Genomic DNA, 25,597 nt, shown 5'->3' with positions numbered 1-25,597 from the left:
CGCTTACGTTCAGCTGATTATCTATCATGATTTGAGTTTTTTAGTGTCTCTGTTTCCTGGAATAGAATCTCTCATCTTGGAAGTATGGCCTACACTCTTCATTCCTAGGAGTATACATTTACATATGATCATATTAAGTACATATTGTTTCCTTATGCCCAGCTTACCAAGGGAACCAACCTGCTGTGTATTGACTGCAAAGAGGTTACAGGGGTATGAGAGAGCAGAAGTTGGCCTAGTGCATTGTGCATGGCCTCTGTAAATCCTGAGCAATTGTTTCCTTTAGTTTCTCTAGTTATGCTGCATTGTATTCAGTATTCTATCTTACCTTCTCAGGTGCCCCATAGACTACATTTCCCAGGCCTCTTACAGCCATTCGACGGACAATCCAGTAGTTGTCCTCTAACCTTTCTTCTAAGATGTGTAAGACAGACTTAAGCAACTTCTTCTCCCTGAGTATGGGATCAGTCATTAGCTGAAATAAAATCAACATGTCCATTAGCTCTAATATGTTCATTAAGATAGCGAATATAATTTGAGGAGACACGTAATACACTGTAATTTATTATTCTATATGAATGAGTACTGTGTTAAAAACATGGATTTTTCCTTTTAGGCACTATAATGGGTGATTGCTCATCCCTTGAGAGCCTCTCAGTGACTGCATTTGATACCACAGTCCTTTTCTCGCCCAGGTGCATCCTGCCAGTCGATCTTAGTGAGTCTTCCATGGCTCAGCCCTCTGGCCAAGTCCCAAAGTCCAAACAAATGCCTTTTAGGTCCTGTTGCCCTCACTAGGGTCTTCAGCCCCAACTCTGGACCCTTTATATTCTGTTCTTTGTTCAACCTCTCCATAAGCCCTGTCCCCTTCATCGGGTTTATGCCACTGGGGAACCTGGGCCTGCCCACTACTCTTGGTTCCAACCTAGAAATAGCAGCGAGTCATTGCTTCATTTCAGTTCATTGCTACTTTTTCCTTGGGTTCTTCCTATGGGGCCACTTTCAGTTTCTCCCTCAAATTATATGTTTAAGGCTCGTAAGGACTCTCTCTCTGCAAATTCAGCTTCAGAAAATGCTGCCTGAAATAAACCCCTGTGAATTGGTTTGGCCAGAGAATAGCATCCTTTCTTGGCCCTCCACTTCCTGAAAGAAACTGACCTAATAAAGCCCTGTAGCTCCATATATCTGAGCCAGCTGGGCTCTGATTGGCAGCTTTCATGAGGCCTCTCTAGGCAGACCTTGAAAACCCACGTTTGTGACTCCTTTCCTAGGTGGGGTGTAGAAAGATTTTGGGGCACAAACAGATTCCTAGAACCACCAGATGAGCCTCTAAAATAGCGACTTAGCGTAAATGTGAAATATGACACAGACGTTATAGCAAGGCTGTGGAGAGGGAGGATGCTCCAGTAGTTAGCAGCCTAGGACTTAGGAGGTTCCAGTTCAATTTCCTGCACCCTCAAAGACTTCCTAGATGATGTTGGGCAAGTCACTTAGGCCTTCTGTGCATCAGTTTCCTCTTTGCAAAATGGGACTAATAGTGTTTCCCTGCCTCACAGGGGTATTGTAGGGATACATACTTTTAAAGAGTTTTGAGGCACTCAGATACTACATTATCATTTTGAAGTACTCAGATAATACAAGTTTCTAAAAGGATGTTTTAAGGAAGATGGAGAAAAATTGTTCTCCTTGGCCTCTAAGGATAGGATAAGAAGCAATGAGCTTAAATTACATCAAGGGAGGTTTAGGTTGGACAGCAGGAAAAACGTCCTGCCTGTCAGGGTGGTTAAACCCTGCAATAAATTGCCTCAGGAGGTTGTGGAATCTGCATCACTAGAAATATTTAAGAGCAGGTTAGACAAACACCTGTCAGGGATGATCTAGACTGTGCTTGGTCCTGCCGTGATGGCTGGGGATTGGACTCGAAGACCTCTCAAGATCCCTTCCAGTTCGAATGTTCTATGAATCTATTATTCTACATTAATGAGAATCTAAGATAGATGTTAATGTATTTGTATGTTGCTTATTTTATAGTATTAGGACACTAGATTCATTTAGAAGATTTGCTGAGCTAGACCAAAATCAGGAGCTGTTGGTTAGTATTAGCCCTAGGAATTGTCAGAAAAGGTCTAGTAACTCAAATTCTATGGCTACATCTACATTGGCATGATTTTGCGCAAAAGCAGCTGCCTGTCTACACTGGCGGGGAGTTCTTGCGCAAGAACACTGACATTCTAATGTCTAAAATCAGTGCTTCTTGCGCAAAAACTATGATGCTCCCGCTCAGGAAAAAGCCCTCCTGTGCAACTGTTCTTGCGCAAGAGGCCAGTGTAGACAGGCCACATTAATTTCTTGTGCAAGAAAGCCCAATGGCTAAAATGGCCATCGGAGCTTTCTTGCGCAAGAGAGCGTCTACACTGGCACGGATGATTTTGCACAAAAGCGCCTCTTAGCGCAACAGCACATGCCAGTGTAGACGCTCTGTTGCGCAAATATTCTAACGCAAAAACTCTCACGTTAAAAGTATAGGGTATGTCTACACTACAAAGTTAATTCGAACTAACAGCCGTTAGTTCGAATTAACTTTAATAGCGGCTATACATACAAACTGCTAGTTCGAATTTCAATCGAACTAGCGGAGCGCTTAATTCGAACTAGGTAAACCTCATTCTACGAGGAGTAACGCCTCGTTCGAATTAAGTAGTTCAAATTAAGGGCTGTGTAGCCACTTAATTCGAACTAGTTGGAGGCTAACCCTAATCAGGTTGCCCTGATGGCCACTCTGGGCCAAACCAGGGAAACTTTTCTGCCCCTCTCCCAGCCCCAGAGCCCTTAAAGGGGCACGGTTTGGCTACAGTGCCTGTGCCAGTTGCAAGCCTGCCAGCACCCAGCCAGCAGACCCTGCACCTGGCATGGCATGAGCCAGCCACCCGCTGCCACCCAGCCCTCCGCCTCTTCCCAGGACCAGGTTGGCGGCTCCTAGGAGCCTGCCCAGGGCCACAAGAGGCAGGCGCCCGCGTGGTCTAGTGCGGAGATCGTGGACATTATCGAGGTTTGGGGGGGAGGCCTCCAGCATCCACGACCTCCACACTAGGCACAGGAATGCAGCCGTCTAGGGCAGGATAGCTGCCAGCCTGGCCACCAAAGGCCACATCCAAATCCAGGAGCAGGTTTGCATGAAAATCAAGTTGTTCCAGTGAGACCCCCGACCCTGAGCCCTGCGCTTAGAACATAAGAACATAAGAATGGCCGTACTGAGTCAGACCAAAGGTCCATCTAGTCCAGTAGCCTGTCTGCCGACAGCGGCCAACACCAGGTACCCCAGAGGGGATGGACCGAAGACAATGACCAAGCGATTTGTCTCGTGCCATCCATCTTCAGCCTTCCACAAACAGAGGCCAGGGACACCATTCCTACCCCCTGGCTAATAGCACTCCACGGACCCAACCTCCATGAATTTATCTAACTTCTCTTTAAACTCTGTTATAGTTCTAGGCTTCACAGCCTCCTGTGGCAAGGAGTTCCACAGGTTGACTATAAGAAGAACTTTGTGTGAAGAAGAACTTTCTTTTATTAGTTTTAAACCTGATGTCCATTCATTTCATTTGGTGTCCTCTAGTCCTTATATTATGGGAACTAATGAAGAACTTTTCTTTATGCACCCTCTCCACACCACTCATGATTTTATAGACCTCTATCATATCCCCCCTCAGTCTCCTCTTTTCTAAGCTGAAAAGTCCCAGTCTCTTTAGCCTCTCTTCATATGGGACCTGTTCCAAACCCCTAATCATTGTACTTGCCCTTTTCTGAACCCTTTCCAAGGCCATATCTTTTTTGAGGTGAGAAGACCACATCTGTACACAGTTCTGAAGATATGGCGTACCATAGTTTTATACTTCCCCTCCTCCTTCTTCCCCTGGCTTCCCCCTTCCAGCTCCCTCCTCCCAGGTTTCCACCTCCCCTCTCCCACCCTCTTTCTTCCCCTCTCCCACCTCCTTTTCCCAGTCCCCCAGAGGTTAACTCACCCCCCCCCCCGCCCCCAGTTTTGTTAAATAAAGGGAGTTTCTATTTTTGAACACGTGTCCTTTATTTTTTACATCAGGAAGAGGGGGCTCGGGAAGGGTAAGTGGAAGGAGGTGAGGGAGGAATGGGGCACGAGCCCCCGATGGGGAGGACTGGGGTGGCTCTGCGGGCTCCTCGGGGTGGAAGCTTTCCTGTAGGGCCTCCTGGATCCTGACAGCCCCCTGATTGACCTCCCCCAGATGGCAGCCTGCGGCAAGTGCAGCCGGGCTGATGGTCGAGTGCTGTAATGTGCCGAGGGCATTCAGGGCACTCCAAGACAGGACTGCTTTGCTGTCCCCATCGAGTTAGACAAGCAAGCGGGGAATCCTGAGAACTGTCTGTCCGGGGTGGGGGTCGGGTCCTTTTAAGCACAGCCCTCGGCTAGCCTGAGGAAGCAGCTCCACACCTTAAGTCCTAACCTGATGCCCTGACGGCACTGGTTCTGGCCAGCCTTAACTTCGGTTCAGGGTCCACTCAATGTGGACATGCTATTTCGAATTAGCAAAATGCTAATTCGAATTAGTTTTTAGGTCTAGATGCACTCATTTGAATTAGCTTATTTCGAATTAACTAATTCGAATTAAGTTAAATTGAATTAGTGCTGTAGGTTAGACATACCTTATTTGCGCAAAATCTTGCCAATGTAGACGTAGCCTATCTATATCTTTCTCACTCTCTCTTAACCAGCAACTAGAATAGGCAGCTAGGCCAGGCTAGTATAGACCCCAAAAATAACAAAGAGAAAATGATTAAGAAAGGTGTAATGAAGTTCCTTGTGAGATTTCCTTACAAAGGACACATTCTACTATCTAAAATGAATTCCTATGAAGTGAACTGTACAACTCCTCAGAGAAAGGTAAACAACAGATAACAGCCTAATGGTGGAACTGCTCATACCTGAGCAAAGAAAGCTGTGCTGGTGCCTCGCTGATTTTCTGATGGGGAATTTACCCAGGGGAGGAGGCTCTGTATGATCTCCACTGTTATTAGTCCAGATCTTTGCAGAACACTGGAAGACAAAAGGAACCACTTATGGGGCAGACTGTGCACTTCAAAAGCTTAGCTGCTATGACCATACAACTCTAAAACCTACGCATGGAAGCTCTGTGTTTCTCACCCAGGACACCCCACACAAAGCTATACCTGAAAGTTCCCTGTCAGTCACTCTATTTGTTGCCGATCCCTGAGGATGAAATGCTGTCTCCTAGATCTCTTACCTCACCAGCAAACACACCCCCTCGTGGTGAGTCTGCGGATTTTCAAGAAGCATCCAAGTTCTCTGCTTCCAGAGTGTTCTTATCAGCTTCTCATTCACAGCCTTGAAAAGCACAGCCTCTAATGCTTCAATAGAAAGCCTGGGGGAAAAGAGGCACAGAACTGTAGTAACCAATAGAAAGGCACAGCCTAAGCAGTCAGGAAACCCCAGTTACTTGTCAGGTCTGTTGTTCATTGACAGTTCATCCATTGACAGTATCCTGGGGACCACTGTTTTTGGAAGGACTTAATTCCAGGAGGTATTTCAGTCTCATACATCTCATATTACTAGTGTTGCTATGGACAACATTTTGCAGTCACTTTCTCCTATCTGCAAGGCGTATGGGCACTAGCACAGTACAGTAATATGGAAAAAATTCACAATCAGACCCCAAAAGCTGGGACACAGAGAGATTAGTGATCACTAATGGATATTTTGGGGCCCTATCTCCAGCGAGATGTGACAGGGTGCTGAGAGCTTGTACTTGGGGTCAGCACTCTGGTAACTACTAGTACTAATTAGCTTCCCCAGAGAAAGCCTAATTGGATAGAAATGTACCTGATTGCCTGGCTAGAGTGGGGCTATAGAATCAACAAACCTATTATCCCATTAATAAGGAATCTGCCTAAAGGGACACACAGAGGAGTGTTTGAGGGAAACAGAGAGCAAAAGAGACAAATGCTAGGAGAGCCTTTCAAAGGGAGTTCTCTGAATGGAAACACTTTCCCTCCATCTGGAGGAGGGACTAGAAAGCTGAGATATAATGTAACGGTGCTATGCATGGACAGGCGGATTAAAACACTGCACATAGTCTACACATCGGTATGTACAGACAAGAAAGTCTCAACACGGGCAACGACTCCTCCGAAGTTTGGAGAGTTTATGACAGGAAATGGAAACCAGCCACAGAAGGTAGCGTTCTGCAAAGTGGGGCCTGAAAATAACCCTGATGTAGTTTTGGCTACCCTTAAAAGAGCAGCAGGTGGACCTGCGAGACACAGAGCAATGTGTGCCCTTCAACTGACACCACACAGCAGTGCGGATGGGAGGAGCTGCTGGTGCAGGACACTGGTTCCCAGGCATGACAGGGCCATGCGCCTCTCTGTTGGTCACAATGGCTCTTGGGAGCAGAGCCCTGTGGATGTGCAGAACCCAATGTCTATCTGCAGATCTCCGTGTCCAGGGGTAGATGTTTGTATTCGCGCAGGGCTCTAACCATTTTTTGCCTGTATTCTAACTCATTATCACTGACATCTCTGTTCTTTGATAATATACCAGTTCTTGTTTTCCCTATAAATACATCTAAGTGTTGTATGTTTTCCAGAGCTGAGTTCTAAAGTATAAGTGTAAGCAGGGCAGTGTGTGCTGAGCTTGTGTTTCTCTGTTTGGTTTAGTTTGGTGTTTGTTTGTTTGTTTGTTTGTTTGAAGGAGCTTCTAAAAGGTTTGAAATCTAGAAGCCTATGTTAATTGGCTGAGCCTCAGTGGGGGGAGGGGCTACCAGAGCTATATAAGCCTGTGAGTCCGCGAACAGGGAGCTTGGAGAGGGACTTTGGAGTGGGAGTTTAGAGGGCACTAGTGACTTCTGATCTTCTTTAAACCTAACTTTTATAATAATCTATATTCCAGAGATTTAATAAGCCCAGTTTTTACTTAAATTTATTCATAAAAAAATGGAGACAGAAGCCCAGCAGCAGAGTGGGGGCTATCCTGTTTATTACGTCGAGTGTAACATGTATGATTACCTGCCCTGTGGGCGAGTGGCGTATGTGTGCACCTGTTGCAAGGAGCTCCTGGCCCTCAGAGACCGAGTTCGGGCTTTGGAGGCCAGGGTGGCTGAACTGGAGGAGCTAACAGAGGTAGAGAGCTATGTTGATGAGACTTTCCAGGGCACTGTAGTACTGTCCCACCTCCAGTCTGAGAGTCCCAGTGCTCTTAAGGAGGATGAAAGTCTCAAGGGAACAGAGAATTCAATGGGAGCAGAGGGAAACCATCCCGTAGTTGGGACCCTCCTTCCCGAGGATGTTGCGGTATCCTCTCGCACCAACGATACCTCTGAGGGGGAGGGAATGCCAGATGTTAGGAAGAGGCAGGTGTTAGTAGTGGGTGATTCGATCGTTAGAAACATAGATAGTTGGGTTTGTGATGACCAGGAGAACTGTATGGTCACTTGACTGCCTGGTGCAAAGGTTGCGGATCTCTCGAGGTATCTAGATAGACTTATGTCTAGTGCTGGGGAGGAGCCGGTGGTCGTGGTACATGTAGGTATCAATGACATAGGGAAGGGTAGGAGAGATGTCTTGGAGGCCAAATTTAGGTTGCTAGGAAAGAGACTGAAATCCAGGACCTCTATGGTGGCATTCTTGGAAATGCTTCCAGTTCCACGCGCAGGACCAGGTAGGCAGGCAAAGCTTCAGAGTCTCAATGCGTGGATGAGAAGAGGGGTTTGGATTTATCAGGAACTGGGGACACTTTTGGGAGAGGGGGAGCCTATACAGGAAGGATGGGCTCCACCTAAACCAGGGTGGAACCAGACTACTGGCACTAAACATTAAAAGGCCGTAGAGCAGTTTTTAAACTAAGAGATGGGGGAACGCTGATTGGTGCGGAGATGCACGTACATCGCAGGGAGACTTCTCTTAGAGGAGAATCCGTTGATAGAGATTCTCTAAGCTGTAGTCAGAAAGAGAGGACAAAGAGACTGAGGCCTGAGGAGGCCTAGATAGTAGTGTTTGTATTGCCAGAGGTTGGTGGTTTCAGGGAACTGACCTATAGCAAGCACAAACAAGACTTTCTCATATTAAAAGCAGGTGATGGTAAGGTGCCTCATAACCCTGAGAACTCCTGGGGAGTGTCACACAAATGGACTGGGATTCTCTTTGTTTTGCTCCCTTTCTTCTAATTACCTGCAAGGGTTGCCCTCACATAGTTGTTGTCCTTTTCTGAATAACCTCCTTCGGCTGCTCATCCTGGGCAAAGGCATCTTTTGTCTTAGGGTTTGGCTGATCTGCTGCAGGAGAACAGTAAACAACTCCGGGAACAGCTCCTGCACAGTTTTGCTCAGCTGCAATGCTGACACCACTTCAAAGATGGCACATGTTGCCTGAAAGGAGAGCATGGTAAAAGAAGAGGTCTCTTCCTAACACTATCACACTCTCTCCCCTTCTGATACCTGCTGGACTAAATTCTCACTCCTGTCACTAACTTGATGAATGACCGAGAGCAATTCACTCCATGTGTGCCTTAGCGTCCCATAGCTGTAAAAATGTGTACGACCTATCAAAGCATGTTGTGAGTTGTACAAAACATCTGCAAAGCACTGTAAGAAATCTGATTCAAAGACTTTCTAATTGCCAGATAGTATTAAGTGAATCAGCCACATACTCTAAATCTGCCATCTGTTGTTCCACAGAAAGCACAGCTGGAATCCAGGAAACAGTACTTCAGAAAAGAAGTGCCCATATGACAATATTATACCACTCATCTAGCTTTCCATCAGCATGTTTGTCACAAGGCAGAGAAATACATGTCTGTCGTCTAACTTACTGTGAGAGGTACAGCAGCTGCTAAATGCAGGTCAGTTTTTGTCTCTGAGGTCATCCTTCCTTCTTGGCTTGTTGGAGTCTTTATTTTTTCTATTAGGACCTTTAGGACTTGAGGGGCGAGCAAGGGATCTGTCCCCAGAGATCTCCACAGCTCAGTGGTGTCACTGCAATTTAACATAAGTTATATGTGACCCCCTGGAGACTTTTGTGGCTCTGACTATATGCATCATATTCAAGTAAAGAACACATTTTCTCCTTGACTATGATCAGGGCTCACCAACCGCGCTGTCCGGCGAACTGTGCATGCACAGATCGTTCTGCGCATGCACAGGTCGCCCGAACCCGGCTCTTCCAGGTTACAATCTACACGCCATGGGTGAGTAGATTGTATTATTTGTCAAGCCCTGCCTATGATGAGCAAGTTCAGAGTGCTGTCCTCCTTATATGGTCCTCATGTTTTACATATTGAGTTTCTAGTTACAGAACTAAGTTAAGTTACATTTCAGGTTACATTTCTACAGTGCATGACTATTTTGGGATCCTGGAGGTATCCCGAAATAGCTACCCCACATTTACACAAGCAGCCCGTTATTTTGAAATATTTTTCAAAATAATGGGCACACTATTTTGCCATCCCAAGAAACTTTGTTGCATGAGGGATAAGGGATGGCTTGAAATAGCGCATTATTTCGACATTTGGTGCTGTGTAGAAGCACCACATTACAAAATAGGCTACGCAAAATATGATACGCAATTTGCGGAGTGCAAATTGTGCATCTTATTTCAAGTTTAGGGTGCTGTATAGACACAACCCTAGTCTTACTGCACCATAACCATTAATGCTAGACTTCAGAAGGAAAGGACACAGAGCTCTAATCACAGTTCCTGTTTTCCTACTTCTCAGTAGATATGGAATCATGAGCATATGATGCCCAAAGATCTGGGGCCTGGGAGACAAGTTGAAGAAAGAAAAATGATCTTCCTACTAACTGGATGTACAACTACGAGAACAAATATTTGTGGCTAGCCCATGACCTCTTCACAAATGGCATTCCCTGGCCTCTATTTGCCAGAATGAGCATGTTCTGTTCACTCCCTATGGGGCACCTGGCATTGGCCACTGTCTGAAGACAGGGTCCTGGGCTAGATGGACATTTGGTCTGACCCACTACAGCCGTTCTTATGTTCTTAGATTCCAGCACTGATGACTGATAATTCAGCTAGGGATGTTTGAATGAAATGATAGATATGCTTACCGCCCTGTCTTTAAGTACCAAGAATGACAACTCCATTCCAGCAGCCATACCCTTGCTGATACCAAAAGCCTGGTACCCTATCCTGGCTAATCAGCCAGGAATTTGGATTTGAAGCTTTCATGCTACCAGAAAACGAACAGTCACTGGCAATTTCCAGGGTGATGTTAGTTCAGGGGTCTGGAGAGGCAAAAATCCACTCCAGTGATGCCAGTAAAGGGAAGTCTTTAGGATGCCAAAGCAACTATTAATTAATGGAAACAGAATGACACTTAATTTCTCCCTGCACCCACCTTGACATGGTCTTGGACCTTTCTGCAGAAAGACCCAAGCTATTAACCTTTAGGAATGATCTCAAACTGTCTGTGGCTTAAATGAAGCCTTACATCTTCCAGTGAAGCCGTGGGATCCATGGTTACCAAAATGAACACTGTAAGGAGCAGTATATACCTGTCCATCGGCAGATGTTTGATGAGGAGGCTGAAGATCACTGCCTCTAGGTGATGGTGAGCAAGAATGGACACTGACTCCACCAGGAACTGCCTCAAGCTACCCTGCTTGATGGTAGGCATATAAATATATATTCTACTCAGGATATCTGACACCTGGACAGAGTAAAACCAGAAAAAATGTCCCTTTTCCATTCTCTCCATTCATTCTGCAGAACCAAAACGTTTATTTAGTCGTTTAGCAATTTGCTGTTCTTGTAGAAAATCCTCCCTTCAAAAAACAAGTATTTAGACATGGCTGCATAGATTTAACCCACAAAAATTATACATATCTCTGCGCATACCTGGCTGCAACACCGGGTTAAGACATGCTGAGGCCCGAAGCTATGTCAAGTTAAAGAGGCCTCATTGCATTTCCAAAAAAAACATGTATTATTCTAACAGAAAGGAAAATGAAAATAGAAATAATAAAGTTATCTATCTATCTATCTATCTATCTATCTATCTATCTATCTGTACATAGGCAAAGAGGCAAGTAAAAACTAGCAATTTTGGGGTATTTTTAGAGACCCCTCATTATCTGAGGCCCTAAGATGTAGTTCACTTAGCTTGTCTCTTGGGGCCGGATATTCTCTTTTTGCATTTTACTCGGAGTCTAATTTTTCCAAGCCTTTCATGGCTGGAAACTGTGACAACAAGATAGACAAATAATCAAGCATCTTCCTTTTCACTTGGGGTACGGTTACACTAGCTCGTTAGTTCGAGCTAGGTAGGGTAATGAGGGCAAGCAGAGTTGCAAATGAAGCCCAGGATTTAAATATCCCAGGCTTCATTTGCATGTTCCCGGGTGCTGCCATTTTAAAATCCCCCTTAATCCGAACACCGTGCCCGCGGCTACATGCGGCACGGAGTAGGTAGTTCTAATTAAAGATCCTAATTCCATGAGGAGTAACGGTAGTTCGAATTAGGATCTTTAATTTGAACTACCTAGTCCATGCCGCATGTAGCCGCGGGCACAGAGTTCGGACTAAGGGGGATTTAAAAATGGTGGTGCCAGGGAACATGCAAATGAAGCCCGGGATATTTAAATCTCGGGCTTCATTTGCAACTCCGCTTGCCCTCATTACCCTACCTAGCTCGAACTAACGAGCTAGTGCAGATGTACCGTTAGATTATCTCTGTCTTCTGCTGTTGATTCCCCCATTGCCTGACTCAGGATAGGAACACAGATGGAATTAACTTCCAATCCCAGGGGGAGAAACAGCAAGACTTGTGTTCACTGCAAATGATGGCAAAGACCTGAAAGCCTGCAGGTTAGCCAGAAAAACCTCTCCAGCTTCTATTTTACCTCATCCAGCATGGCACCTCCACACTCCTTCAGGATGATCTTCATCCACAGACCGGCTGCTGTGGCACAGGAGGGACTAGCAGACAGCATACCATCCAGTATGGCCTCAATAAAATCTGTGGCTTGGTCAGAGGGAAAGTACTTACTAACCACCTGTGGACAGATCAAAACCAGGAAAGATTGCAATGATAGTCGGCTCTAGTACTTTTAAGAAAGGAGGCCTAAGAGCTGTATAGGAAAATATGTATTCATCAGCAAATTGCTAATTGGGCTCATATCTGGCAAGGCAGTTGCAATTAAAATTTTCTCTGTAATCTTTCTAGCTACCACATCTCTATTCTACACTAATAATATCAGGTTAGATCTTAGGTTGTACAGTTAGCACAACATTGTATGGGACAAACAGGATGTAAATTTCCAGTTTATATTCTATGATGTACATGACATCTTTTCACAAAATATAAAAATATGCAAAGAGATGCATGCACACAAATATAGGTTCAGGTAAACACACAAGGTGCCAAGACTGGTTTCTCAGCTTGATGTCCCGCTCACATATTTCCCCCCTGGATGGATGGATGGCTGGATGGATGGCTGGATGGATGGATGGATGTGCGCACGCACATGCATGGGCATGTTCATGCAACTGTCTGGAATCTGTTTTTTACATGGCATTCATAGCATATACCTATGAAAAGCATGTTACTGATTACACATGAATGCCTCACTCCCATAGCTCGCTCCAAGTGTGGAAAGACATCACGAAAGCATAAAACAATCATGGAAACATAGAATACTAGGACTGGAAGGGACCTTGAGAGGTCATCGAGTCCAATCCCCTGCCCTCATGGCAGGACCAAATACTGTCTAGACCATCCCTGATAGACATTTATTTAACCTACTCTTAAATATCTCCAGAGACGGAGATTCCACAACCTCCCTGGGCAATTTATTCCAGTGTTTGACTACCCTGACAATTAGGAACTTTTTCCTAATGTCCAATCTAAATCTCCCTTGCTGCAGTTTAAGCCCATTGCTTCTTGTTCTATTCCCATAGGCCAAGATGAACAAGTTTTCTCCCTCCTCCTTATGGCACCCTTTTAGATATCTGAAAACTGCTATCATGTTCCCCCTCGATCTTCTCTTTTCTAAACTAAACAAACCTAATTCCTTCAGCCTTCCCTCATAGGTCATGTTCTCTAGACCTTTCATCATTCTCGTTGCTCTTCTCTGGACCCTCTACAATTTCTCCACATCTTTCTTGAAATGCGGTGCTCAGAACTGAACACAATACTCCAATTGAGGCCTAACCAGCGCAGAGTAGAGCAGAAGAATGACTTCTCATGTCTTGCTCACAACACCCCTGTTAATGCATCCCAGAATCATGTTTGCTTTCTTTGCAACGGCATCACACTGCTGACTCATATTCAACTTGTGGTCCACTATAACCCCTAGATTCCTTTCTGCCGTACTCCTTCCCAGACAGTCGCTTCCCATTCTGTATGTATGAATCTGATTGTTCCTTCCTAAGTGGAGAACTTGGCATTTGTCTTAAACTTCATCATATTTACCTCAGACCATTTCTCCAAGTCATTTTGAATTATGACCCTATCCTGCAGATTAGTCGCAACCCCTCCCAGCTTGGTATCATCTGCAAACTTAATAAGCGTACTTTCTATACCAATATCTAAATTGTTGATGAAGATATTGAACAAAGCCGGTCCCAAAACAGACCCCTGTGGAACCCCACTTGTTTGCCTTTCCAGCAGGATTGTGACCCATTAATAACTACTCTCTGAGTATGGTTATCCAGCCAGTTATGCACCCACCTTTTAGTAGCCCCATCTAAGTTGTAAATACCTAGTTTATTGATAAGAATATCATGCGAGACTGTATCAAATGCCTTACTAAAGTCTAGGTATACTATATCCACCACTTCTCCCTTATCCACAAGACTTGTTATCCTATCAAAGAAAACTATCAGATTGGTTTGACATGATTTGTTCTTTACAAATCCAGGCTGGCTGTTCCCTAGCACCTTGCCACTTTCCAAGTGTTTACAGACGATTTCCTTAATTACTTGCTCCATTATCTTCCCAGGCACAGAAGTTAAACTAACTGGTCTGTAGTTTCCTGGGTTGTTCTTATTTCCCTTTTTATAGATGGGCACTATATTTGCCCTTTTCCAGTCCTCTGGACAAGGGAAAATGAATGGTGCACAGCCACTAGAACAGTCACTTAGGGTACGTCTAGACTACAGGCTTCTGTCGACAAAGAGCGTCTAGACTACATTGAGTTCTGTCGACAAAGCAAGCTGCTTTGTCGACATGGCAGTGTAGTCTAGACGCAACCCTACAGGCAATAACACCATCTGTCGACAGAACTCTGTCGACAGAAGGTGTTATGCCTCGTAAAATGAGGTTTACCAGCGTCAAGAAAACTGCTGAGTTCTGTCGACGTTATGTTGACAGAACTCAGCAGCAGTGTGGACGCAGGTATAGTTTTGTCGACAAAAGTCCACTTTTGTCGACAAAACCCTGTAGTCTAGACACACCCCTAGTGTCTGTTACCTTAGCCATTTTGCAAGATGCTTGAAACAGAGCCTCAGGGTCTGGAGTTGTTAGTGCCTCACGGAGACATCTCAGCTCCTCCTCTGCTGACCCCAGGTTTCTGCACTGACCTAGGATAGAGAAAAGGAGAAAAAGTATGGCAACATTTAATAAAACTGAACCTCTGATCCATAGATAATCATACAGGCGGATCTATGGGGGTATGTTATTACCAGCTGTGTGTGAAATTTTGGCCCCACTAAAGCCAATGACGAAATTCTTGTTGACTTTAATGGAGTTAGAATTTTACCATCAGGCTATGTGTGGACTATATCCCTTTTTCGGAAAAGGGATGTAAATTAGACGTATCGCAATTGCTAATGAAGTGGGGATTTAAATCTCCCCCACTTCATTAGCATAAAAATGGCTGCAGCTTTTTTCGGCACGGAGCTTTGCTGGAGAAAAGCGCCAGTCTAGATGCTGATCTTGTGGAAAATTAAGCCTTTCCCGAAAGATCCCTTATCCCTCCGAAAAAGGGATGTAGTCTAGACGTAGCCCCTATGTCTGAAAGTTAACAGTAATGGCATATGATTCATTGTGATTCATACAGGATTAAACAGGCACTGTATTCTGTGTGGAGCATCTTTCTCTGTATATCTGGTTTCAGTAGCCACTCTGCTCTCAGTATTTAAATCTAATCTCTTAGTCAAGCACAACTCATGTAGATTGTTCTGAGGTTCTGATTTGGAGGAGAATCCCTCTACTGAACTCTCATTGTAAAAGAGATGGGGCTGACCAAAAGCTTAGGTAGGAAACCCAGGCTCTTCGCTCACTTCTAAATCATGAACTGTCTCTTTAAGGGAAAGCTGTCCTGCTCTGTCATCTCCCTCTCCCCACCCCACTCTGCAGAGGGGGGGACATATGGGCATATGGCAGGGGAGAGAGTGTGTGTGAGACAATGTGTGTGTGTGTGTGTGTGTGTGTGTGAGAGAGAGAGAGAGAGAGAGAGAGAGAGAGAGGGACATGCTGGCTGCCAGAGAAAACTTAGAAACAGTGCACTGCCTCTTTAGATAGGCACTCCGTTACTCACCATACTTCAGACTGGAGCAGCACTATTGTATGTGTCCCTCTCCCCAAACTCTGCTCTGCAGAGATGATGACAGGGGCAAAGGGGTCACCCTGACTTCTGCACGCCTCCCTGCTCACCTCCCCTCCACACACCACTAGCAGCAGATAGGATGGAGCAAGGTCGGAGAGGGGCAGCTGAACACATGCTGCTGGCATGCTTGCTAATCAGCTGAGCGCTCCAGACAGAAATTCTGGGGAGAAGGGCAGATCTGGCCTGTGTGCTATATTTTGCCCACCCTCTAATATTTGCAGATTATTTATTATTTGTGCAGTTCTCTTCCAGCAATGTACTTACAAGGCCCCAATCATTCTGTTATATAAGTGTCGCTAACAAGACAGAAAGAATTACAGATGGAAAAAAGGGTCATTACAACAATGAAAGAAAGTGAAGAGTTACTTACACCTGCTCATGGTCTCCTCACCTTGTATATTGAGAATACAGTTGATACAGTCAACCACCCACTGACGCGATGAGGTAATTGAAGCACAGGTATATGGTGCTAATAGCCCAATCAGATATCCAAAGTGATCAAAAGTTTCCTGAGGCTAATTAAAAAAGAATGAAGAATGAAAGTTCTCCGGCTATACTGGACATTATTTGCCTTCCTTATTGTGAACTCCATTACTGTACCTGGGTACGGCACATTGGAAAACATAATCCTTGTTGTACATGCAAATTGATGGGGTCTAAATTAGCTGTAGCACTCAAGAAAAATCTTAGAGTCATTGTGGATAGTCCTCTAAAAACATCTGTTCAACACGCAGCTGCAGTTAAAAATGCTAATGGTATGTTAGGAACCACTAGGAAAAGGGATGAATAATAAATATGATAAATAATAATAAATTAGCAATAGGGATATATTACCGACCACCTGACCAGGACAGCGATACTGACATTGAAATGCTGAGGGAGATTAGAGAGGCTACCAAAATAAAGAACTCTATAATAATGGGGGACTTTAATTACCCCCATATTGACTGGATACATGTCACCTCAGGAAGAGAAGCGGAGATAAAATTTCTCAATGGCTTAAATGACTGCTTCTTGGAGCAGCTGGTGCAGGAACCCACAAGGGGAGAGGCAATTCTCGATTTAGTCCTGAGTGGAGTGCAGGATCAGGTCCAGGATATAACCGTTACCGGACCGCTTGGGAATAGTGACCATAATATAATAACATTCAACATTCCTGTGGTGGGAAGAACACCTCAGCAGTCCAGCACCCTGGCATTTAATTTCAAAAAGGGGAATTACACCAAAAATGAGGAGGTTAGTTAAACAGAAATTAAAAGGCACAGTGACTAGAGCAAAGTCCCTGAAAGCTACATGGAAACTTTTTAAAGACACCATAACAGGGGCCCAACTTAAATGTATACCCCAAATTAAAAAACATAGCAAGAGACCTAAAAAAGAGTCACCGTGGCTTAACCACCATGTAAAAGAAGCAGTGAGGGACAAAAAGGTATCTTTTCAGAAGTGGAAGTCCAATCCTAGTGAGATAAATAGAAAGGAACATAAACACTGTCAAATCAAGTGTAAAAATGTAATAAGAAAAGCAAAAAAAGATTTTGAGGAACAGCTAGCCAAAAACTCAAAAAGAAATAACAAAATGTTTTTTTAAGTACATTAGAAGCAGGAAGCCTGCTAAAAAACCTGAGGGTCCCTTAGATGATTGAGCTATAAAAGGAGCAATCAAGGACTATAAAGCCATTGCTGAGAAACTAAATGATTTCTTTGCTTCAGTCTTCACGGCTGAGGACGTTGGGGAGATTCCTGAATCTGCACCGTCCTTTGTGGGTGATGAATCTGAGGAACTGTCCCGGATTGAAGTGTCATTAGAGGAGGTTTTGGAACAAATAGAAAAACTTAATGTTAACAAATCTCCGGGACCGGATGGCATTCATCCAAGGGTTCTAAAAGAACTCAAATGGGAAATTGGTGAGCTATTATCTGTAGTTTGTAACCTATCCTTTAAATCGGCTTCCGTACCTAATGACTGGAAGGTAGCTAACGTGACACCAATATTTAAAAAGGGCTCTAGAGGCGATCCTGACAATTACAGACCGGTAAGTCTAACTTCAGTATCGGGCAAATTAGTAGAAACAATAGTAAAGAATAAAATTGTGAAGCATGTAGAAGAGCATAATTTATTGGACAAAAGTCAACATGGTTTCTGTAAAAGGAAATCCTGTCTTACTAATCTGTTAGAGTTCTTTGAAGGGGTTAACAAACATGCAGACAAGGGGGATCCAGTAGTTATAGTATACTTGGATTTTCAGAAAGCCTTTGACAAGGTCCCTCACCAAAGGCTCTTGTGTAAATTACATGGCCATGGGATAAGAGGGAAGGTCCTTTCTTGGATTGAGAACTGGTTAAAAGACAGGAAACAAAGGGTAGGAATAAATGGTAAATTTTCAGATTGGAGAGGGGTAACTAGTGGTGTACCCCAAGGGTCAGTCCTGGGACCAATCCTTTTCAACTTATTCATAAATTATCTGGAGAAAGGGGTAAGCAGTGAGGTGGTAAAGTTTGCAGATGATACAAAACTGTTTAGGATAGTCAAGACAGAAGCAGACTGTGAGGGACTCCAAAAAGATCTCACCAAACTGAGTGATTGGGCAACAAAATGGCAAATGAAATTTAATGTGGATAAATGTAAAGTAATGCACATCGGGAAAAATAACCCCAACTATACGTACAGTATGATGGGGGCTAATTTGGCTACGACAAATCAGGAAAGGGATCTTGGAGTTATCGTGGACAGTTCTCTGAAAACTTCCACGCAGTGTGCAGCAGCGGTCAAAAAGGCAAATAGGATGCTGGGAATTATTAAGAAAGGGATAGAAAATAAGACCCAGAATATCTTATTACCCCTGTATAAAACTATGGTACGCCCACATCTTGAATACTGTGTACAGATGTGGTCTCTTCACCTCAAAAAAGATATTTTGGCCTTTGAAAGGGTTCAGAAAAGGGCAACTAAAATGATTAGGGGTTTGGAACGGGTCCCATATGAGGAGAGGTTAAAGCGACTGGGACTTTTCAGTTTAGAAAAGAGGAGACTGAGGGGGGATATGATAGAGGCTTATAAAATCAAGAGTGGTGTGGAGAGGGCTGATAAAGAAAAGTTATTTATTAGTTCCCATAATAGAAGAACTAGAGGACACCAAATGAAATTAATGGGTAGCAGGTTTAAAACTAATAAAAGAAAGTTCTTCTTCACACAGAGTGTAGTCAACCTGTGGAACTCCTTGCCAGATCAGGCTGTGAAGGCTAGGACTATAATAGAGTTTAAAGAGAAGCTAGATAATTTCATGGAGGCTAGGTGCATGAAAGGCTATTAGCCAAGGGATAAAATGGTGTCCTTGGCCTCTGTTTGTCAGAGGCTGGAGAGGGATGGCAGGAGACAAATCGCTTGATCATTGTCTTCGGTCCAGCCTCTCTGGGGCACCTGGTGCTGGCCACTGTCGGTAGACAGGATACTGGGTTAGATGGACCTTTGGTCTGACCCAGTACGGCCGTTTTTATGTTTTTATGTTCTTATGTTCTTATGTTCTTATCATGCCACTGTTTCAAATCCATGGTACACCCACACCTTGAATACTGCAAGCAATTGTAGTCCTACAACTTAAATAAAGTTAGGTTATAATTGGAAAAAGTTCAGAGAAAAGCAACAAAAATGATATGGGATATGGGACAACTCATACAAGGAGAAGTTAAAAGGACTGGGACCATTCATCTTAGAAAAGAGATGCTTACAGGGGGGTATGATAGAGCCATATAAGATGATCAGAGATGCATGATATGGGTGTCCCTATATCTCTGACTGCCTGGGGCTGGGACTGGACAACAGGGGAGAGATCACTCAACAATTGCCTTGTTCTGTTTGTTCCCTCTGATGCATATAACACCCACCACTGTCAGAAGACAGGATACATGAACCATTTGTCTGGGGGATCCAGAATGGCCATTCATGTTTTATGTTCTTATCTGATTAAATAGAAATAGAAATTCAACTTTAACAGCCTGAGAGTATAAGAATGCATCTATGACACTGACACAGCCAACCTATGTGTGACCCACAATAACTTAACAAGCGGCACTGCAATTGTATCAAGACAAGTCACTTATATGTTATTTCAAAGGGTGTGTCTAGACTACTGAGTTTTGTCGACAAAAGTGGACTTTTGTCGACACAACTATACCTGCATCTACACTACCGCTGAGTTCTGTCGACATAACGTCGACAGAACTCAGCAGTTTTGTCGACGCTGGTAAACCTCATTTTACGAGGCATAACACCTTCTGTCGACAGATTTCTGTCGACAGAAGGTGTTATTGCATGTAGGGTTGTGTCTAGACTACAGGGTTTTGTTGACAAAGCAGCTTGCTTTGTCAACAGAACTGAATGTGTCCAGACCCTCTTTGTCGACAGAAGTTTTGTCGACAGATACTGTCGACAAAACTTCTGTCGACAAAACCCTGTAGTCTAGACGAACCCAAAGAAAAGTCCTAGACTAGCGATCACCAACATCATGCATTTTGGTAATAGATATGAAAGGTAGATGTTATGTATTATTGTCTGTATTTATATCTTGCTAGAAGTTTAACATAACCAAATTAGCTTGTAGATTCCAATTCCTTTTCATGTCTTAATTGCCTTAATGATATGTAACTGTCTTCAGTTAACCTTAAGATCAAAGATATAAGACAGTACAAGAAAATATTTTTTACATTGCCTTCAGCTTAACTATCTGTGTTGTAATGGAAGACCACGATCGGCTAATTACCTTATGTGAATGACTATCACCCATTTACCAGTGTATGCATAGGAAATAGAAAATTAACTTCAAAACAAAGCACGACAGGAGATCTGCATGACCTATTCTTTCTCAGGGAGAGATCCTGCTTCGACAATTTCTGTGAGGAGGCTTGCCAACCGGCTAGAATAACTATAAAAGACAAGTTATGGGACTGATCTTCTCTCTCCAGTCTGCTTAAACTTTGAACAGGGGACGTGTAAGCCATAGGACATAGATCTTCCAAATAATTATTTGGAATAGTCTGGGAAATGCATGGAAAAACTAACAGCCTTTGCATCTAAACTGATTCTGGATGTTGACCGGTTAGCATGATTCCAGAGAGACTTTTACAAGCCAGCCGTTTATTCCACCATGGTTGTGATCCTGAACTATGAAAAGTGAAAGTCATTTTAACAAATATCTATCACTTAGCCATTTGTAACTCTCTTCTTTTTCCTTTTAACAACAAATCTGATATTCGGTTATTAAGGATTGGCTGATATTTAGGGAAGACCTGTGATTCATATTAACCTAAGGATAAGTGTCTAGTCCTTTGTGATTGGTGATTATATTAGACTTAGTTGTCTAGATGGGAACCAAGGTCTGGAATGCCTAAAGGGTACTATTGTTTGGTATTTTGTTAACCAGAGTAGAAGCTCTTTTCTTACTGGTTTGGTGAATCTAATTATAAAATCACTCGTCTGGGGAACTGCCTGCCCTGTTTCTTATAGTCTGGCCTGAGTGCTGTCACAGCACTCTTATGGAAACCTTTCTCTTATGGAAGCAGAGGGATCTTAGTCACTTTGAGGCCCCAGCTGCAGGCCTAGTAGAATTTCTCATGCATTCACGTTGAATGTCAGATTTGATTTAAGTGGGGAAGTCAGCTCAAGGAAGAGTAGAACTATACTCACTGTGCTATTAACTATCTCCTGATAGGCAGTTAGCAGCCAGACACTGGCCTGCAAGGCCCTTCCTCTCTCCCACTCCTTCTCTGAACTGAGCCAGGTCTCTAGTAGCTGTTGGCAAAGCAGGAGAATGGACAAAGTTAGTACCAGAAAATCCCTCCCAAACATTTCTTTTAAATAGGTTTGATTGTCACTAAAATCCCTCTCCAAAGCATTTAACTTCCATATAGCAAAAGATTTATATGTCTCCAAAAAGAGACCCTTGTATATACAAGTCCCAGGGACCAGATTCACCTCTGGTGTACGTAACTCCATCAAAGCCAAAGGAGTTACATGAGAGATGAGTCTGGCTCTGTGTATGTGAGGGCTTCTGTAGACTGTCTGATGGCAGCTGTCTAGCACATTGCATGCAGTTTGGGGTCCGGTGCTGTGTTCTCTTTCCTGGACAGCTTCTCCCATGCTGAGTGGCAAATGACAGAGAGGAGCAGAGAAGTCTCCCCAGCCCAGCTCCTTTTATAACTTTATTTTCATACCAACGTTGCACCTAAGTCCCCTCCCCTCAGCTCTTCAAACTATTCTGTTTATGTCTGAAGAGCAGGAAGTCTTTGGTGAATGAGTTTCCATACACAGAGCTTAACTCAATACTAATTCATTCCTTTTACAAGAGGTGATCAGTTCTCACTGGTCCTCTTGAATTTGGTTACTGCACTGATGATTTTCTTTCCTGTCCATGTAGTGTTAACTATACTGGAAAAACTAGATCTCAGTCCACCACTGGCATAAAATGGAACAGCTCCCATGGATTTCAATGGGACACATTCCCACTTACTTCAGGAAAAAATTGATGCTTTCTCCCTAAAATTCACCCGCTGCGGAAAATTCCTCCACAACAGAAGCTTGAGCATCATCCCTGCTATAACACAAGAAACAATTATCACCCTGGTCCTATGGGCTACTCACATGAAACATTTCCTGGAACCAGTCTGGGGTTGGTTCTTCCTCAAGCAGGATCTTCATTAGCTCACTAAGGGCTTCTAAGGAGCACTCATACATCAACTGAAACCAGAAGAGAAGGAGTGAGGCTCAACACCAGATAATTTCTGCAGGAGGTGGAGGTGAAGTTAGCCATGACTTTGCAGGGAGGCCATGTGTGGCTGCTATCACCCAGTGCTTGCTGGGCAGAGATCTCAGTGGAGTCTGCCAGAGAGGAATTGGTGTCATATACCTCTATGTGCAGAGTATCCTCTAGTTTCTTGCCTTCCTCTTTCATCTTCTCCAAGGGAGGAAGGGGAAATACACTTTTAAAACACAGATCAAGGATCTCACGGTTTTCCTCCAGGGTCAGAGATGGTTTGAGTTTGCTGTCAGAAGACAGAAAGAGAAGTCACGTGTTAGATTCAATACCATAGCCAAGTAAAACATGGGTTAAATGAATAAAGATTATCCCAATCTAGAACCCCAAATGCAAACAGCCCTTCACTTTGCAGCTGTGCACCTCTTTGTACCTCTGTTAATTATTTGCTCATCTAGAAGTAAAGCTAAAACTTCAATTCCCTTTTTAGAGGAATCCACCAGCTTCCTTCCCCCTGCCAGCTAGCCAGACACCTCCATCCCCACCTGAACTCTTCTCCGTAGTATGGCATGCCCCACAACCTCCACTCTTGTGCCTTTCAAGCACAAATCTCCAAACAGACATGACGCATTCAAACCCTCAAAACAAAAACACCATGTGAGCATCAGCCTGCTCCCAACCCGACACTCATGAATTAACAAATGAGAAGACATCACAGTGCCAAGAAATATGGCATAGAATATCCTACCACAGCTGTCCAATCGCAAACATTGCCTCGTAACGAACTGGAGACACCAGGGAATCCAATGGTTCCTTTTTAATGAAGTCCTGAAATGCATGAACAGAGACATAAAAATAGGAAGTGGGTTTGAAAGGCAGAGAAGCCTCCCCCTCACCTTCTGAAACAGGGCTTTATGCCAGACCTGTAAGAAACAGACACTGTTTCAGTGGCTCTCTGCCTCAGAAATGGACCGTAGAGACATCTGCTATACACAGGTCAGCAAGCTGTATCCTGGCAACTCATCAGACACTATCCTTCCAGTTACAGCCCACAATATGCCAGCATCCCGGCCAAGCACAGTGGACCCAGCATTCTGGGTGCCAGGCAGGTAAATCATGACACTGCAGTAGTATAGCTACAGCCAATGGAAAGAATAACATCTACCCGGACAATCAGTCTCATTACATAATAACAAAATCCCTTGTCGCTCAGGCTTCAAAGTTCCTAATCACTCACCATCATGTAATCAAGGAGCTCCAGTTTGTAAGAGAATTCAAATGCCTGGGAGTCTCCAGTCTTCAAAACTGCACAGCTAATCTCTGTTGCATTCTGGATGAGGGTTGATTTCAGGTCCATGTCCTACATTTCCAGGAAAAACAAGAGGATGTGGGTGAGAAACTGAGAGAATCAGATTCCAGAAGAGTAGAAATTAGATCTAGTCTCAGGAGAAGTGTCTGCAGACCCCAGAAGACAGAGAACCCCAGCTCTACACCCATCTGAGAAAAAGAAAAGGCCCAGGTTGATCAAGTAAACCCAGGTCCATTTACACAGAGTAGTCATGACTCCTGCTTGATGTGGGAGGGAAAACAAATTTTATGCAATTTAAACAAGAAACTTGTGCATAGTAAATGCACAAGATACGAGGGCAGATTATTTAGAATTTAACTTGTTCGCAACATTGATCCCCAACACCTGAAAAACAAAATGTAAAACCGCTACTAGCAATTTCTATTGTGCCACATTATGCACATTCTACAAATATCCTGGTTAATGAACATGAAGTAGAGAGAAATCACTATTACTGACTCTTCCAAAAAAGCAGGAAATGTGCCCAGTCTGGGTGTGTTGCAGTGGACAATATCAGGGGCCATAGTTCTTAATATTTGTATTTGTGAACTACTGGAAAATGTCAACTTGGTTCATTTGTGATCAACTTTTTTTGACAATGAGAGTCTCAGTTAGGCTAAGTCTAGACTGCAAAGTCTGAAAAAGATACGCAAAGTATGAATCTTTCTCTGCTTTTCTTTCAAAAAAGGCTTTTTCAAAATTTGGAAAAACCTGCTCTTTCAAGCCATCCCTTCCTTCCTCATAAATCAAGGTTTACAGGGATGGTGAAAGAACGCATCCACTTTTCCAAAAAGTGGATGCGGTATTGCTTTTCTGGGATACCTCTGGGATCCCGGAAAAGTACTGCAGCCTAGACATAGCCTTAGACAGAGTAGAATGGAATGGCAAAGTGATGTGGAGAGATTAGAACTATGCACTGAGACCAGAATCAGGGCTGGCAAGTGGACAGCCATATATCTAAGGAGCAGAAATAATGAGCAGGCAGACAAATAGGAAGACAGATATGGGGAAAGGGAAGTAGATAGTCCAAGAAACAGTGATAGCAAATAAACTAAATACAAGCACTATTCCAAAAAGTCCCTTAACCCTCGTGGAACAAGGTTTACAGGGATGTTGGGATAGTGAGCCCGTTAGATTTCAAAATAACGGGCGCACTCAAAAGATGCGGAATAGCTATTTCAGGATACTTCTGATACCCTGAAATAGGTTCACAGTGTAAACATAGCCTTAGAGTGTTATACTGCACAGCCTGAGTGTGACTGCATCTGAAATACTATGTAACTGTGACCTAGAGAATTTCAGAAGAACACAGAAAAACTAGAGAAAATACAAACAACAGCAACAAATAAGATATTTGTTACAGCTCACACTCCATCCATGAAGGTTTTAGATTTGATGCACATGACAAACGGTTGTTCAAAGGACATTTTTAGAAAAATAAGCCCTCTCTTAGAAAACTCAGGTCCAGTGGAGGCACTGATCTAACTTCAGAGTAATATCCCCAACACTTATGCAAAAACTCTTACTTGGCAACCGGTTCTATAATGGTGTAGGATGTTCTCTGTGATGTCTGCCTCCACCCGAGACAGAAGTTGCTCTTTTGGAGCATGCATAGCCACTTTGCTGTATGTCAGCATCAGCGTGCTGCGGGTCTTGGCTCTTTTCCCATGATGGTAGTCCTGGACAATTGGAAATGTCACAAGAGACAATTACTTCTGATTCATTTTGCCTTGAAATTCTGATCTGTTGCTGACTGAGGAATTGCTTTTGGCAGCGATAATAGCTTGTACTTGAAAAATGTATTTAAGCCAAACCATAACTGCGTGAGGCACAGAGGTATTGGTGTCTCAAACATACTGATTGGATAATTCTGACACAGAGAGCCCAAA

General features: G+C 43.7%; 1 protein-coding gene across 1 annotated transcript in view; it reads right to left on the bottom strand.

Annotated features, from left to right (window-relative positions):
* The window catches only part of LOC142824856 (maestro heat-like repeat-containing protein family member 2B), a 36,841-nt gene that overhangs the window by 8,858 nt on the left and 2,386 nt on the right, over positions 1 to 25,597 (bottom strand). Inside the window, exons 4-18 of the mRNA XM_075916643.1 lie at positions 25,235 to 25,387; positions 23,598 to 23,720; positions 23,109 to 23,188; positions 22,514 to 22,649; positions 22,249 to 22,344; positions 21,295 to 21,399; positions 16,006 to 16,129; positions 14,477 to 14,586; positions 11,907 to 12,059; positions 10,560 to 10,714; positions 8,858 to 9,020; positions 8,218 to 8,414; positions 5,277 to 5,414; positions 4,957 to 5,068; positions 329 to 475 (exon numbers count right to left, since the gene is read on the bottom strand). Of these exons, the coding sequence (XP_075772758.1) occupies positions 329 to 475; positions 4,957 to 5,068; positions 5,277 to 5,414; positions 8,218 to 8,414; positions 8,858 to 9,020; positions 10,560 to 10,714; positions 11,907 to 12,059; positions 14,477 to 14,586; positions 16,006 to 16,129; positions 21,295 to 21,399; positions 22,249 to 22,344; positions 22,514 to 22,649; positions 23,109 to 23,188; positions 23,598 to 23,720; positions 25,235 to 25,387 (1,992 nt within the window). The remainder of the gene's footprint in view (positions 1 to 328; positions 476 to 4,956; positions 5,069 to 5,276; positions 5,415 to 8,217; positions 8,415 to 8,857; positions 9,021 to 10,559; positions 10,715 to 11,906; positions 12,060 to 14,476; positions 14,587 to 16,005; positions 16,130 to 21,294; positions 21,400 to 22,248; positions 22,345 to 22,513; positions 22,650 to 23,108; positions 23,189 to 23,597; positions 23,721 to 25,234; positions 25,388 to 25,597) is intronic.

The sequence above is a fragment of the Pelodiscus sinensis genome, unplaced genomic scaffold (genome assembly GCF_049634645.1).
Source record: "Pelodiscus sinensis isolate JC-2024 unplaced genomic scaffold, ASM4963464v1 ctg44, whole genome shotgun sequence".
NCBI lineage: Eukaryota > Metazoa > Chordata > Testudines > Trionychidae > Pelodiscus > Pelodiscus sinensis.
Note: the sequence above shows the minus strand (reverse complement) of the source record. Positions and strands in the feature narration are given on the sequence as shown.